General features: G+C 44.8%; 1 protein-coding gene across 1 annotated transcript; it reads left to right on the top strand.

The window, feature by feature from the left end:
- The first annotated feature begins 10,354 nt into the window (after positions 1 to 10,354).
- Positions 10,355 to 16,686, top strand: LOC116360616 (uncharacterized). The gene is made up of 4 exons (XM_031815597.1): positions 10,355 to 10,486; positions 10,887 to 11,011; positions 12,735 to 12,832; positions 15,875 to 16,686. The coding sequence occupies exons 1-4, from the start codon at positions 10,439 to 10,441 to the stop codon at positions 16,285 to 16,287; spliced, it is 684 nt and encodes a 227-aa protein (XP_031671457.1). The 5' UTR covers positions 10,355 to 10,438; the 3' UTR covers positions 16,288 to 16,686.
- Positions 16,687 to 17,144: the final 458 nt, after the last annotated feature.

Genomic DNA, 17,144 nt, shown 5'->3' with positions numbered 1-17,144 from the left:
AGAATATGGTTCCGTTACATTCTATAGAACTCACACCGTCCTGTTTGGTTTGGTCTTTCATTAGAATATGGTTCCGTTACATTCTATAGAACTCACACCGTCCTGTTTGGTTTGGTCTTTCATTAGAATATGGTTCCGTTACATTCTATAGAACTCACACCGTCCTGTTTGGTCTTTCATTAGAATATGGTTCCGTTACATTCTATAGAACTCATACCGTCCTGTTTGGTTTGGTCTTTCATTAGAATATGGTTCCGTTACATTCTATAGAACTCACACCGTCCTGTTTGGTTTGGTCTTTCATTAGAATATGGTTCCGTAACATTCTATAGAACTCACACCGTCCTGTTTGGTCTTTCATTAGAATATGGTTCCGTTACATTCTATAGAACTCACACCGTCCTGTTTGGTCTTTCATTAGAATATGGTTCCGTTACATTCTATAGAACTCACACCGTCCTGTTTGGTCTTTCATTAGAATATGGTTCCGTTACATTCTATAGAACTCACACCGTCCTGTTTGGTCTTTCATTAGAATATGGTTCCGTTACATTCTATAGAACTCACACCGTCCTGTTTGGTTTGGTCTTTCATTAGAATATGGTTCCGTTACATTCTATAGAACTCACACCGTCCTGTTTGGTTTGGTCTTTCATTAGAATATGGTTCCATTACATTCTATAGAACTCACACCGTCCTGTTTGGTTTGGTCTTTCATTAGAATATGGTTCCGTTACATTCTATAGAACTCACACCGTCCTGTTTGGTTTGGTCTTTCATTAGAATATGGTTCCGTTACATTCTATAGAACTCACACCGTCCTGTTTGGTTTGGTCTTTCATTAGAATATGGTTCCGTTACATTCTATAGAACTCACACCGTCCTGTTTGGTTTGGTCTTTCATTAGAATATGGTTCCGTTACATTCTATAGAACTCACACCATCCTGTTTGGTTTGGTCTTTCATTAGAATATGGTTCCGTTACATTCTATAGAACTCACACCGTCCTGTTTGGTTTGGTCTTTCATTAGAATATGGTTCCGTTACATTCTATAGAACTCACACCGTCCTGTTTGGTTTGGTCTTTCATTAGAATATGGTTCCGTTACATTCTATAGAACTCACACCGTCCTGTTTGGTTTGGTCTTTCATTAGAATATGGTTCCATTACATTCTATAGAACTCACACCGTCCTGTTTGGTCTTTCATTAGAATATGGTTCCATTACATTCTATAGAACTCACACCGTCCTGTTTGGTCTTTCATTAGAATATGGTTCCATTACATTCTACATGACTGAAATTGGGAGTCGAAATATTGTGCCATTAAAAGTAACACATGTATGTTAGATTAAATACTGACAATTTCAGAAAAGATTGAAATCCATTTTTTTTATGGTATTGAGGTCATAATCAGTACATTTTTTGTTTAAAAATAATAATAATTAAACCACCATCCAAAACTGTTGCTTTTATGAATTTTGTCTTGCTGCTTTTTGTTCTATGTTGCTCTGTCTGTATGCTATGTCTTGCTTGTCCTATGTTGCTCTGTCTGTATGCTATGTCTTGCTTGTCCTATGTTGCTCTGTCTGTATGCTACATCTTGCTTGTCCTATGTTGCTCTGTCTGTATGCTATGTCTTGCTTGTCCTATGTTGCTCTGTCTGTATGCTACATCTTGCTTGTCCTATGTTGCTCTGTCTGTATGCTATGTCTTGCTTGTCCTATGTTACTCACTGCTCATTGATTGTCTATATTGTAATTGTTTTTAATAACCTGCCCAGGGACTGAGGTTGAAAATTAGCCAGCTGGCTAAAACCGGCACTTATACTGAAACGTTGATTAATGTGCACTGTCCCTGTAAAAAATTCAATAAACTCAAACTCAAACTCAAACTCGGGCTTTGTTAGGAAACACTGCCATCATGTGGTGGCTATTGTGAATTACTACATGTATATCAGAGGAGAGGAGCATAGACAAGAGCACCGGACACTAGTGGTAAAACCAATGGCTGAATGGAGGGACTGGCTGTTGACCGACAAACCCATGCGGAACACATCCAAGAGGCCAGAAACAGACGGGATTGGTTTACAAATCAAAGGATTACTGACCACCTGATAGCTATATTTCCTATTCAGATGTTTACTGGAAACATCAATACATTTGCACAATATAGTATTTGCTTGTCTTTCAAATAATTTTACAATGATTGGTTAGCTATAGATATAACATCTAATTCAATTGTATTGTCTCATACACATCCTCTACAGGTGTTATTACAGGTGCAGAGAAATGCTTGTTTCTAGTGTCAACCGTTTCTAGCTCTCGTCTGCCAATCGGTGGCATACCGAGTCATCCCACTCCCTCGTCTGATTGGTCGTTTCCCACAAACCGTTAATCGGCGTACGCGTCGTCACACTCCCTCATTTTGATTGGTCGAGTAGGCGGGCCTTCTGACTTTGTGGATGTGGTAACTAGAGAAGACCCTAGTTTAGCCAGGGAGTCCGGGAGCTCAGGAACAGGATATAGCTGGGTGCACATACGTACTAGGCTAATTCAGGAGACAAATTGTAGTTTTTATGCCCTGATACGACTGAAACAAATACATTAGATGAAGAGAGCGAAGCCTTAATCACAACAATTGAACCACTCACCTTGAAGTTCTTGATGATCCAATAAATGGTTGATTTAGGTGCAATCTAACTGGCAGCAATATCCTTGCAGTGAAGCCCTTTTTGAGCAAAGCAAAGATGACGGTACATGTTTCCTTGCAGGTAACCATGGATGACAGAGGAAGAACAATGATTCCAAGCACCACCCTCCTTTTGAAGCTTCCGGTCTGTTATTCGAATTCAATCAGCATGACAGAGTGATCTCCAGCCTTGCCCTCGTCAACACTCACACCTGTGTTAACGAGAGAATCACTGACATGATGTCAGCTGGTCCTTTTGTGGCAGGGCTGAAATGCAGTGGAAATGTTTTTTGGGGGATTCAGTTAATTTGAATGGCAAATAGGGACTTGGCAATTAATTGCAATTCATCTGATCACTCTTCATAATATTCTGGAGTATATGCAAATTGCCATCATACAAACTGAGGCAGCAGACTTTGTGAAAATTAATATTTGTGTCATTCTCAAAACTTTTGGCAACGATTGTATTAAAGAAGTTAAAAGTTTATAATTTGGTCCCATAACCCCAGTGACGACATCCAGCTTGTATTTGGTCCCATAACCCCAGTGACGACATCCAGCTTGTATTTGGTCCCATAACCCCAGTGACGACATCCAGCTTGTATTTGGTCCCATAACCCCAGTGACGACATCCAGACTGTATAATTGTAATACATACATGCAGACACAGAGTCATTCAAAGACTGGAGTTTGATACTCCTGGTATTGGAGTGAAAAACCATCTCAAAAACATTCATACCTAAACTGCACCTTTATTTGCCATGGTGATAACTACAGTACATCAGTGAATATATTAAATGTACAGGCTACAATGTGGGGATCTCATGCATGGTGATAACTACAGTACATCAGTGAATATATTCAATGTACAGGCTACAATGTGGAGATCTCATGCATGGTAATAACTACAGTACATGATCAGTGAATATATTCAATGTACAGGCTACAATGTGGGGATCTCATGCATGGTAATAACTACAGTACATGATCAGTGAATATATTCAATGTACAGGCTACAATGTGGGGATCTCATGCATGGTAATAACTACAGTACATGATCAGTGAATATATTCAATGTACAGGCTACAATGTGGAGATCTCATGCATGGTAATAACTACAGTACATGATCAGTGAATATATTCAATGTACAGGCTACAATGTGGGGACCTCATGCATGGTGATAACTACAGTACATGATCAGTGAATATATTCAATGTACAGGCTACAATGTGGGGATCTCATGCATGGTAATAACTACAGTACATGATCAGTGAATATATTCAATGTACAGGCTACAATGTGGGGATCTCATGCATGGTAATAACTACAGTACATGATCAGTGAATATATTCAATGTACAGGCTACAATGTGGGGATCTCATGCATGGTAATAACTACAGTACATGATCAGTGAATATATTCAATGTACAGGCTACAATGTGGGGATCTCATGCATGGTGATAACTACAGTACATGATCAGTGAATATATTCAATGTACAGGCTACAATGTGGGGATCTCATGCATGGTAATAACTACATGTATATAGGACTTGCATCCTTGTCACAAAGTTATATTATATTCTACTCAATCCATAGTCTTCATTAATGTCATTCAGGCTGTTTTGAAGTTGATACAACTGGCTAGGTTCATAACTAGGTTCTGAACTAATGAACCAAACGTGTCAGGGATTTCCTCCTCTTCTTCCGATGAGGGCAAAAGGATCAGAGGACCAATATTCGGCGTGGTCCATGGTTCTTTTAATATGTAAACATGAACAACTGATTACAAAAAACAAGAAACGTGTGAAACCCTCAACAGTCCTATCTGGTGCAAAACACAGAGACAGGAACAATCACCCACAAACACACAGTGACACCCAGGCTACCTAAATATGATTCTCAATCAGAGACAACTAATGACACCTGCCTCTGATTGAGAACCATACTAGGCCGAAACATAGAAATACCCAAATTATAGAAAAACAAACATAGACTGCCCACCCAACTCACACCCTGACCATACTAAATAATGACAAAACAAAGGAAATAAAGGTCAGAACGTGACAAAACGTTTTAGGGTTTATACACAGATTGGCTACATTTATTTATTTTTTATTTCACCTTTATTTAACCAGGTAGGCTAGTTGAGAACACCTTTATTTAACCAGGTAGGCTAGTTGAGAACACCTTTATTTAACCAGGTAGGCTAGTTGAGAACACCTTTATTTAACCAGGTAGGCTAGTTGAGAACACCTTTATTTAACCAGGTAGGCTAGTTGAGAACACCTTTATTTAACCAGGTAGGCTAGTTGAGAACACCTTTATTTAACCAGGTAGGCTAGTTGAGAACACCTTTATTTAACCAGGTAGGCTAGTTGAGAACACCTTTATTTAACCAGGTAGGCTAGTTGAGAACACCTTTATTTAACCAGGTAGGCTAGTTGAGAACACCTTTATTTAACCAGGTAGGCTAGTTGAGAACACCTTTATTTAACCAGGTAGGCTAGTTGAGAACACCTTTATTTAACCAGGTAGGCCAGTTGAGAACAAGTTCTCATTTACAACTGTGACCTGGCCAAGATAAAGCAAAGCAGTGCGACACAAACAACAACACAGAGTTACACATGGAATAAACAAACATACAGTCAATAATACAGTAGAGAAAAAAGAAAGACTATATACAGTGTGTGCAAATGGTGTGAGGAGGTAAGGCAATAAATAGGCCATAATAGCAAAGTAATTACAATTTAGCAAATTAACACTGGAGTGATAGATGAGCAGATGATGATGTGGAAGTAGAAATACTGGTGTGCAAAAGAGCAGAAAAACAAAAACAAATATGGGGATGAGGTTAGTTGGTTGGATGGGTTATTTACAGATGGGCTGTGTACAGCTGCAGCAATCGGTAAGCTGCTCTGACAGCTGGTGCTTAAAGTTAGTCAGGGTGATATAAGTCTCCAGCTTCAGCGAATTTTGCAATTCGTCCAGTCATTGGAGCAGAGAACTGGAAGGAGAGGCGGCCAAAGGAGGTGTTGTCTTTGGGGGTGGCCAGTGAAATATACCTGCTGGAGCGAGTGCTACTGGTAGGTATTGCTATGGTGACCAGTGAGCTGAGATAAGGCGGCGCTATACCTAGCAAAGACTTATAGATCACGATTTTCATAAATTAACTTTATGACAAAGAAATATGCATAATCGTCTGTCTCTAACTAACATATTCCTCTCAACAGTATTTTCTTTTGCATGATTAGTTATGACGTTATAATCACTTACATCTGCTTACATCCTAGTACTTTTGTCAGCCATCTTTGCTGAAGAAAGTCTCCAACCTTGGGTCGCATAGCGTCAAATTCGTCATGGCAACCACTCGATGTGATTGGTCATCGCCCAGCTGGTGATTTGCATACAGTTGGGAATCTTTTTCACCGCCTCCGGAAGTGAGAGGTGATTTGCAGTTGGAGTTTGGCAATAGGGGGCATGATTTGTTGACTTAATTGTAAACCTTAATTTACCCGTTGTGACTCACTGAGGTTCCTGTTTCATCCCCGGTTAAAGGAAGTGAGTTCTCTTTCGTTCTTAGACAAACTCCACAGCATAAAGCGTTAACATCACTAAGGCGGTTTATTTCCAACACGACAGCGGACACAACACAGCCGAAGTGTGTAGAAGGGAGGTTCCTAGATGTGAGAAGTGTGTAGAAGGGAGGTTCCTAGATGTGAGAAGTGTGTAGAAGGGAGGTTCCTAGATGTGAGAAGTGTGTAGAAGGGAGGTTCCTAGATGTGAGAAGTGTGTAGAAGGGAGGTTCCTAGATGTGAGAAGTGTGTAGAAGGGAGGTTCCTAGATGTGAGAAGTGTGTAGAAGGGAGGTTCCTAGATGTGAGAAGTGTGTAGAAGGGAGGTTCCTAGATGTGAGAAGTGTGTAGAAGAGAGGTTCCTAGATGTGAGAAGTGTGTAGAAGAGAGGTTCCTAGATGTGAGAAGTGTGTACAAGGGAGATTCCTAGATGTGAGAAGTGTTTAGAAGGGAGGTTCCTAGATGTGAGAAGTGTGTAGAAGGGAGGTTCCTAGATGTGAGAAGTGTGTAGAAGGGAGGTTCCTAGATGTGAGAAGTGTGTAGAAGGGAGGTTCCTAGATGTGAGAAGTGTGTAGAAGGGAGGTTCCTAGATGTGAGAAGTGTGTAGAAGGGAGGTTCATAGATGTGAGAAGTGTGTAGAAGGGAGGTTCCTAGATGTGAGAAGTGTGTAGAAGGGAGGTTCCTATGTGGCAGCAGTGTGTAGAAGGGAGGTTCCTAGATGTGAGAAGTGTGTAGAAGGGAGGTTCCTATGTGGCAGCAGTGTGTAGAAGGGAGGTTCCTAGATGTGAGAAGTGTGTACAAAGGAGGTTCCTAGATGTGAGAAGTGTTTAGAAGAGAGGTTCCTAGATGTGAGAAGTGTGTAGAAGGGAGGTTCCTACATGTGAGAAGTGTGTAGAAGGGCATGAGATAAAGGAATGTGTAGCATTGGGGAAAGAAAAGGTATGTGTTAATTGTAGGGGTGCTCATGGGGCTGGGGATCAGAAATGTGCCATGAGAAAGAGGCAGGTTGAGGTTTCCAGGGTTAGAGTAGTGCAGAAGTTGTCATATGCTGAGGCAGTGAAGAAAGTAGAGGAAGATGGTTCAAGGTGGAGGGATCCTGAGAGGAGTGGTGTGACTAGTAGATCTGTACCAGAACAGAGGGATAAACCAACAAATCTACTAGTCACACCACTCCTCTCAGGATCCCTCCACCTTGAACCATCTTCCTCTACTGGGGTGGCAGGGTAGCCTAGTGGTTAGTGTGTTGGACTAGTAACTGAAAGGTTGCAAGTTCATATCCCCGAGCTGACAAGGTACAAATCTGTCATTCAACCCCTTAACAGGCATTTCCTAGGCTGTCATTGAAAATAAGAATTTGTTCTTAACTGACTTGCCTTGTTAAATAAAGATAAAATACATTTTCTTTTCCCAATGCTACACATTAAGATTGGATTTATAGCATTTATAGTAATGGTTATCAACTGTACTGCAGGGATAAAACGTAAGTCTCAGACAATAGAGATTGTGGTGGCAGCTGCAGAGAGGTGTTTGGGTGTGTGAGACATCAGGAGAGTTACAGGGTGGGTTCAGTGGTGGTGGCAGCTGCAGAGAGGTGTTTAGGTGTGTGAGACATCAGGAGAGTTACAGGGTGTGTTCAGTGGTGGTGGCAGCTGCAGAGAGGTGTTTGGGTGTGTGAGACATCAGGAGAGTTACAGGGTGGGTTCAGTGGTGGTGGCAGCTGCAGAGAGGTGTTTAGGTGTGTGAGACATCAGGAGAGTTACAGGGTGTGTTCAGTGGTGGTGGCAGCTGCAGAGAGGTGTTTGGGTGTGTGAGACATCAGGAGAGTTACAGGGTGGGTTCAGTGGTGGTGGCAGCTGCAGAGAGGTGTTTAGGTGTGTGAGACATCAGGAGAGTTACAGGGTGTGTTCAGTGGTGGTGGCAGCTGCAGAGAGGTGTTTAGGTGTGTGAGACATCGGGAGAGTAACAGGGTGGGTTCAGTGGTGGTGGCAGCTGCAGAGAGGTGTTTGGGTGTGTGAGACATCAGGAGAGTAACAGGGTGTGTTCAGTGGTGATGGCAGCTGCAGAGAGGTGTTTGGGTGTGTGAGACATCAGGAGAGTAACAGGGTGGGTTCAGTGGTGGTGTCAGCTGCAGAGAGGTGTTTAGGTGTGTGAGACATCAGGAGAGTAACAGGGTGGGTTCAGTGGTGGTGGCAGCTGCAGAGAGGTCTTTGCATACAGTTGGGAATCTTTTTCACCGCCTCCGGAAGTGAGAGGTGATTTGCAGTTGGAGTTTGGCAATAGGGGGCATGATTTGTTGACTTAATTGTAAACCTTAATTTACCCGTTGTGACTCACTGAGGTTCCTGTTTCATCCCCGGTTAAAGGAAGTTCTCTTTCGTTCTTACAGACAAACTCCACAGCATAAAGCGTTAACATCACTAAGGCGGTTTATTTCCAACACGACAGCGGACACAACACAGCCGAAGTGTGTAGAAGGGAGGTTCCTAGATGTGAGAAGTGTGTAGAAGGGTGGTTCCTAGATGTGAGAAGTGTGTAGAAGGGAGATTCCTAGATGTGAGAAGTGTGTAGAAGGGAGGTTCCTAGATGTGAGAGGTGTGTAGAAGGGAGATTCCTAGATGTGAGAAGTGTGTAGAAGGGAGGTTCCTAGATGTGAGAGGTGTGTAGAAGGGAGATTCCTAGATGTGAGAAGTGTGTAGAAGGGAGGTTCCTAGATGTGAGAAGTGTGTAGAAGGGAGATTCCTAGATGTGAGAAGTGTGTAGAAGGGAGGTTCCTAGATGTGAGAAGTGTGTAGAAGGGAGGTTCCTAGATGTGAGAAGTGTGGAGAAGGGAGGTTCCTAGATGTGAGAAGTGTGTAGAAGGGAGGTTCCTAGATGTGAGAAGTGTGGAGAAGGGAGGTTCCTAGATGTGAGAAGTGTGTAGAAGGGAGGTTCCTAGATGTGAGAAGTGTATAGAAGGGAGGTTCCTATGTGGCAGCAGTGTGTAGAAGGGAGGTTCCTAGATGTGAGAAGTGTGTAGAAGGGAGGTTCCTAGATGTGAGAAGTGTGTAGAAGGGAGGTTCCTATGTGGCAGCAGTGTGTAGAAGGGAGGTTCCTAGATGTGAGAAGTGTGTAGAAGGGCATGTGGAAAAGGAATGTGTAGCATTGGGAAAAGAAAAGGTATGTGTTAATTGTAGGGGTGCTCATGGGGCTGGGGATCAGAAATGTGCCGTGTGAAAGAGGCAGGTTGAGGTTTCCAGGGTTAGAGTAGTGCAGAAGTTGTCATATGCTGAGGCAGTGAAGAAAGTAGAGGAAGATGGTTCAAGGTGGAGGGATCCTGAGAGGAGTGGTGTGACTAGTAGATCTGTACCAGAACAGAGGGATAAACCAACAAATCTGCTAGTCACACCACTCCTCTCAGGATCCCTCCACCTTGAACCATCTTCCTCTACTGGGGCGGCAGGGTAGCCTAGTGGTTAGAGCATTGGACTAGTAACCAGAAGGTTGCAAGTTCATATCCCTGAGCTGACAAGGTACAAATCTGTCGTTCTACCCCTGAACAGGCAGTTAACCCACTGTTCCTAGGCCGTCATGGCACCTGCAGAGAGGTGTTTGGGTGTGTGAGACATCAGGAGAGTTACAGGGTGGGTTCAGTGGTGGTGGCAGCTGCAGAGAGGTGTTTGGGTGTGTGAGACATTAGGAGAGTTACAGGGTGTGTTCAGTGGTGGTGGCAGCTGCAGAGAGGTGTTTAGGTGTGTGAGACATCAGGAGAGTTACAGGGTGTGTTCAGTGGTGGTGGCAGCTGCAGAGAGGTGTTTGGGTGTGTGAGACATCAGGAGAGTAACAGGGTGGGTTCGGTGGTGGCCCATCCTTTTAGGTTGTTGGCCTGAAGTAGGACTAAATAGGTTTAAATAGATGGTATTTATTAATACTCGTTGGGAGTGTAGTGTTAGATGGTAGGGTATTCGCTGTATTCTTTGTTGTTGTTGATTTACTCCAGCCTAGTAGGTGGCAGTAATGCAACATTTATTGGATGCCAACCCGCCGTTAAAACTCAGCATTGTTTTGGAAGAAGAAGAAGAAGCAGAAGAAGAAGAAGAAACGTTCCAGCCAATGAAAATGGGAGAAAGTGGTCTCTTCCAGCCAATGAGAAGTTAGCCCGGAACTCTCCTAACGCCTCTCATATTACAGCAGCAAGCATGGGGAAGACTGGGACACCGGGTGGAAAGATCAACAGACCCAAAACAGTAAGTTACACATATAAGAACTTTATTTTGATATTTACACCAGTACGAGATGTAGAAAGATTACTTCATCATAACCTAGAACCAGAAAGACAGCTCGTTTTATGTTGCTGAAGGTAAAATGACAACAAGAAGTTCGTGTTAGCAAAACGGCTAACTAGCTACGCTGCAGTTAGATCACATGGCGTTATTTCGTTATGACACAGTTCAAAGTAAGCTAGCTACAATGTTTGTTATTTCTAGTAACTACCAGTATGCTACAACGTTGTTATTTCTAGTAACACTGCACCAAAAATGTAACATTTAATTAAGATGTGCATCAATACTGTCTACGTTATGTGTTACCAGCTAGCTAAACCCCCAGAAAGCTTTGCTGCCTCATGTTGAGATGTATGTTCTTCAGGAGCTGGGCAAGAAGCTCTATAAGCGGCGGAGGAATCTGACCCGTGAGAAGAGGAGGAGACACATCAAGGTGGGAGCTGTGGTGGACGAAGGACTCACCACCATCCACCATCTCAGGAAGAGAAAGTAGGTCCTGTTTCCAGACTGTTTGTACTTCATACTGTAAGCCAGTGGTTGTTAACCAGGGCTACCCCTAGGGGATACTTGAAGACTCATGAGACCGGGCAGAGACAAATGTACTTGGTGGTTCGGTCATAGATATAATAAAACAGTGGTATATTTATGGGGAGATTAACCAACAAAGATGGAGAACAACAAGCATGAGCAAACTGCCTGACCAATGGGCCTGTATTCTGAATGTGGTTGTCCAGGATCCTGACCAGGTGAAATGTTATTGTTGTTGTCCAGGATCCTGACCAGGTGAAGTGTTGTTGTTGTTGTCCAGGATCCTGACCAGGTGAAGTGTTGTTGTTGTTGTTGTTGTCCAGGATCCTGACCAGGTGAAGTGCTGTTGTTGTTGTCCAGGATCCTGACCAGGTAAAGTGCTGTTGTTGTTGTCCAGGATCCTGACCAGGTAAAGTGTTTTTGTTGTTGTCCAGGATCCTGACCAGGTAAAGTGTTTTTGTTGTTGTTCAGGATCCTGACCAGGTGAAGTGTTGTTGTTGTTGTCCAGGATCCTGACCAGGTGAAGTGTTGTTGTTGTTGTCCAGGATCCTGACCAGGTAAAGTGTTTTTGTTGTTGTCCAGGATCCTAACCAGGTGAAGTGTTGTTGTTGACCAGGATCCTGACCAGGTGAAGTGCTGTTGTTGTTGTCCAGGATCCTGACCAGGTGTAGTGTTGTGGTTGTTGTCCAGGATCCTGACCAGTTAGTGTTGTGATTGTTTTGAGTCCTAGGGTGTATGGTAGTAGTACCCAGGTCTTTGTTGAATGCTGCTGTTCCAGTTTCAACTGACCTGAGCCCTAGGACCATGCCCCAGGACTACCTGACATGATGACTCCTTGCTGTCCCCAGTCTACCTGGCCATGCTGCTGCTCCAGTTTCAACTTCCACCTGACTGTGCTGCTGCTCCAGTTTCAACTGTTCTGCCTTATTATTATTCGACCATGCTGGTCATTTATGAACATTTGAACATCTTGGCCATGTTCTGTTATAATCTCCACCCGGCACAGCCAGAAGAGGACTGGCCACCCCACATAGCCTGGTTCCTCTCTAGGTTTCTTCCTAGGTTTTGGCCTTTCTAGGGAGTTTTTCCTAGCCACCGTGCTTCTACACCTGCATTGCTTGCTGTTTGGGGTTTTAGGCTGGGTTTCTGTACAGCACTTTGAGATATCAGCTGATGTACGAAGGGCTATATAAATACATTTGATTTGATTTGTGTGGTCTGATTGGCTTGTTGAGCTGCTGTGTTTGTTCCTTCGCTCCATCATCATTGCCATGTTGCAGTCTGAAAGTGATGTTGTTGATTGTCGTCCCTGCTCAGCTCCAGAGCCAACATCACTCTGTAGTCTGAAAGTGATGTTGTTGATTCTCGTCCCTGCTCAGCCCCAGAGCCAACATCACTCTGTAGTCTGAAAGTGATGTTGTTGATTCTCGTCCTGCTCAGCTCCAGCCCCAGAGCCAACATCACTCTGTAGTCTGATGTTGTTGTTGTTGTCCCTGCTCAGCTCCAGCCCCAGAGCCAACATCACTCTGTAGTCTGATGTTGTTGTTGTCGTCCCTGCTCAGCCCCAGAGCCAACATCACTCTGTAGTCTGATGTTGTTGTTGTTGTCATCCCTGCTCAGCTCCAGCCCCAGAGCCAACATCACTCTGTAGTCTGATGTTGTTGTTGTTGTCGTCCCTGCTCAGCTCCAGCCCCAGGGCCAACATCACTCTGTCTGGGAAGAAGAAACGCAAGCTGCTCAAACAGCTGCAACACATGAAAGCAGAGAAGGCCGCTATGGAAGGTAAGAAGTGAATAACTATACATTTTAAACTGGGTTGTTGAATCACATTTCCTCTGAGTTGTCATGTGCTCTCATATCCACTTCAGAAAGGATAAACTCTCCACCTGTCAATCACAATGTAGCTGAGTTTAGTCACCCCTCACAATGTAGAGTAGCCGACTTTAGTCACCCCTCACAATGTAGAGCAGCTGACTTTAGTCACCCCTCACAATGTAGAGTAGCCGACTTTAGTCACCCCTCACAATGTAGAGTAGCTGAGTTTAGTCACCCCTCACAATGTAGAGTAGCTGAGTTTAGTCACCCCTCACAATGTAGAGTAGCTGAGTTTAGTCACCCCTCACAATGTAGAGCAGCTGACTAGTGACCCCTCACAATGTAGAGCAGCTGACTTTAGTCACCCCTCACAATGTAGAGTAGCCGACTTTAGTCACCCCTCACAATGTAGAGTAGCTGACTTTAGTCACCCCTCACAATGTAGAGTAGCTGACTTTAGTCACCCCTCACAATGTAGAGTAGCTGAGTTTAGTCACCCCTCACAATGTAGAGTAGCTGACTTTAGTCACCCCTCACAATGTAGAGTAGCTGAGTTTAGTCACCCCTCACAATGTAGAGTAGCTGAGTTTAGTCACCCCTCACAATGTAGAGCAGCTGACTTTAGTCACTCCTCACAATGTAGAGCAGCTGACTTTAGTTACCCCTCACAATGTAGAGCAGCTGACTTTAGTCACCCCTCACAATGTAGAGCAGCTGACTTTAGTCACCCCTCACAATGTAGAGTAGCCGACTTTAGTCACCCCTCACAATGTAGAGTAGCTGACTTTAGTCACCCCTCACAATGTAGAGCAGCTGACTAGTGACCCCTCACAATGTAGAGCAGCTGACTAGTGACCCCTCACAATGTAGAGTAGCTGACTTTAGTCACCCCTCACAATGTAGAGCAGCTGACTAGTGACCCCTCACAATGTAGAGTAGCTGACTTTAGTCACCCCTCACAATGTAGAGTAGCCGAGTTTAGTCACCCCTCACAATGTAGAGTAGCTGAGTTTAGTCACCCCTCACAATGTAGAGCAGCTGACTTTAGTCGCCCCTCACAATGTAGAGCAGCTGACTTTAGTCACCCCTCACAATGTAGAGCAGCTGACTTTAGTCACCCCTCACAATGTAGAGCAGCTGACTTTAGTCACCCCTCACAATGTAGAGCAGCTGACTTTAGTCACCCCTCACAATGTAGAGCAGCTGACTTTAGTCACCCCTCACAATGTAGAGCAGCTGACTTTAGTCGCCCCTCACAATGTAGAGCAGCTGACTTTAGTCGCCCCTCACAATGTAGAGCAGCTGACTTTAGTTACCCCTCACAATGTAGAGTAGCTGAGTTTAGTCACCCCTCACAATGTAGAGCAGCTGACTTTAGTCGCCCCTCACAATGTAGAGCAGCTGACTTTAGTCACCCCTCACAATGTAGAGCAGCTGACTTTAGTCACCCCTCATAATGTAGAGCAGCTGACTTTAGTCACCCCTCATAATGTAGAGTAGCTCACCTCATCATCTGAACCGTCTCGTTGTTCGTTCAGTCCAGTCCATGTAGACGGCCATGCACGCATTAATCAGCATATGAAGAGACCCTGACGTATTGAGGCTGTTCTGAGGGCAAAGGGGGGTGTTCCTAATGTTTGGACCCATTGTATGGCCATTTTATTAGGTACACCCATCTAATACCTGGTCAGACCCCTCTTTGCCTCCAGAACAGCCTGACTTCTTCAGGCATGGATTCTACAAGTTCGGGGAAACGTTCCACAGGGATGTTGGTCCATGCTGACGTGATGTCATCGCGCAGTTGCTGCTGATTGGCCGGCGGTACAGTCATGCTGCCAACAGCCCCGTTCCATCTCAACCCAGAGATAATCTATTGGGGTTTGGACAGCAACGATGTTCACAGATGCTGTGGCGTTCAAACGTTTCTCAGTCGGTATCAAGGGGACCTAACGTGTGCCAGGGAAACATTCCCTGCAGCATTACACCACCACTACTGTTGAAACCAGACAAGACGGAGACACGGACTCCTGACTCTGCCATCAGCATGCCTCAACAGGAAGTGGGATTCGTGCGGAACCAGACAAGACGGAGACATGGGCTCCTGACTCTGCCATCAGCATGACTCAACAGGAAGTGGGATTCGGGCGGAACCAGACAAGACGGAGACACGGACTCCTAACTCTGCCATCAGCATGACTCAACAGGAAGTAGGATTCGGGCGGAACCAGACAAGACGGAGACACGGACTCCTGACTCTGCCATCAGCATGACTCAACAGGAAGTGGGATTCGGGCGGAACCAGACAAGACGGAGACATGGACTCCTGACTCTGCCATCAGCATGACTCAACAGGAAGTGGGATTCGTGCGGAACCAGACAAGACGGAGACATGGACTCCTGACTCTGCCATCAGCATGACTCAACAGGAAGTGGGATTCGCCCGGAACAAGACAAGACGGAGACATGGACTCCTGACTCTGCCATCAGCATGACTCAACAGGAAGTGGGATTCGTGCGGAACCAGACAAGACGGAGACATGGACTCCTGACTCTGCCATCAGCATGACTCAACAGGAAGTGGGATTCGTGCAGACCCAGATGGTGTTTCCACCCCCCAGTTGTCCAGTGTCGGTGATGTCCACTGGGGCCGTTGCTTCTTGTTTTTAGCTGATAGGAACCCGGTCGTGCTGTCACCTGTCCGCGACGAGGACTGGCGAGTTGTGTGTTCTGGGAGGCTGTTCTGCACAACGCTGTTGTACTGCACCTTATCCTTTAGGTGAACGGGGTAGTGTACCTAATAAACTGGCCTGTTAGCTGGCACCATTCTTCTCCTTTAGGTGAACCTAATAAACTGGTCTGTGTATAGGCTATATATATCTCTCTGTGTGCAGCATCTGAGGTATCTCTCTCTCTCTCTCTCTGCATGCAACATCTGAGGTTTGTCTCTCTCTCTCTCTCTCTCTCTGTGTGTGTGCAGCATCTGAGGTCTGTCTCTCTCTCCCTCCTTAGTTGAGGCAGCAACAAACAAGACGAAGGCAGCAGCACCAACAAAGGCAGCAGCACCAACAAAGGCAGCAGCACCAACGAAGGCAGCCAGAGGCCAGAAAGGGGGTGTGTCCCAGGGGATGTGGACATGGCAGATATGGAATGAGAAGAGGATGAGAGACTGTTCTGTTGGCCCCATGCCAAGGCCAGACCGGGCCCCGTATTTAGACCAGGCCACGTATTTAGAGCAGGCCCCGTATTCAGACTGGGCCCTGTATTCAGACCGGTCCCCATATTCAGACCAGGCCCCATATTCAGACCAGGCCACGTATTTAGAGCAGGCCCCGTATTCAGTCCAGGTCCCATATTCAGATCAGGCCCCATATATATATGAATATGATTTTATGGGCGGGGGGCTGATCCTGGATCAGTCTTAGCCTTTTATACCTAATTAATATGATTACATGGACAGGGGAGGCCTGCTCCTGGATCAGTCTTAGCCTTTTAGACCTAATGAAAATGATTACATGGACGGGGAGGCCTGCTCCTGGATCAGTCTTAGCCTTTTAGACCTAATTAATATGATTGCATGGACGGGGAGGCCTGCTCCTGGATCAGTCTTAGCCTTTTAGACCTAATGAATATGATTACATGGACAGGGGAGGCCTGATCCTGGATCAGTCTTAGCCTTTTAGACCTATTGAATATGATTACATGGATGGGGGAGGCCTGATCCTGAGCCAGAGAGTGTTTGTGTATCTGAATGCCGTCATTGTAAATACGAATTTGTTCTTAACTGACTTGCCTAGTTTAAATCAAATAAAAAACAGACAGAATGGGGGATTGGTTTTTTCCTCCCAACTACAAAGGAGGAATGAATGTGGAATCTGATCTGGAGTCAGTGGCCTTGTTCAAACATGGTGGAAGTTATGTCTGCATCCCAAATGGCTCCCTGTTCCCTGAGGCCCGTCGGACTCAGAAGTAGTGAATTGTATTGGGGATAGATACCATATGGGATCGAACCCAATGACTACAGCCTCCTGTCATACCTGTAGTTAAACCAAGGTGACCTGTTCATACCTGTAGGTAAACCAAGGTGACCTGTTAACATGCAGTCTCCCTTCATGCCTGTAGGTAAACTAAGGTGACCTGTTCATGCCTGTAGATAAACCAAGGTGACCTGTAGATAAACCAAGGTGACCTGTTCATGCCTGTAGATAAACCAAGGTGACCTGTTCATACCTGTAGGTAAACCAAGGTGACCTGTAGATAAACCAAGGTGACCTGTAGATAA

Source organism: Oncorhynchus kisutch, unplaced genomic scaffold (assembly GCF_002021735.2).
Source record: "Oncorhynchus kisutch isolate 150728-3 unplaced genomic scaffold, Okis_V2 Okis09a-Okis19a_hom, whole genome shotgun sequence".
NCBI lineage: Eukaryota > Metazoa > Chordata > Actinopteri > Salmoniformes > Salmonidae > Oncorhynchus > Oncorhynchus kisutch.
This window is presented reverse-complemented; position numbering and strand designations above follow the sequence as displayed.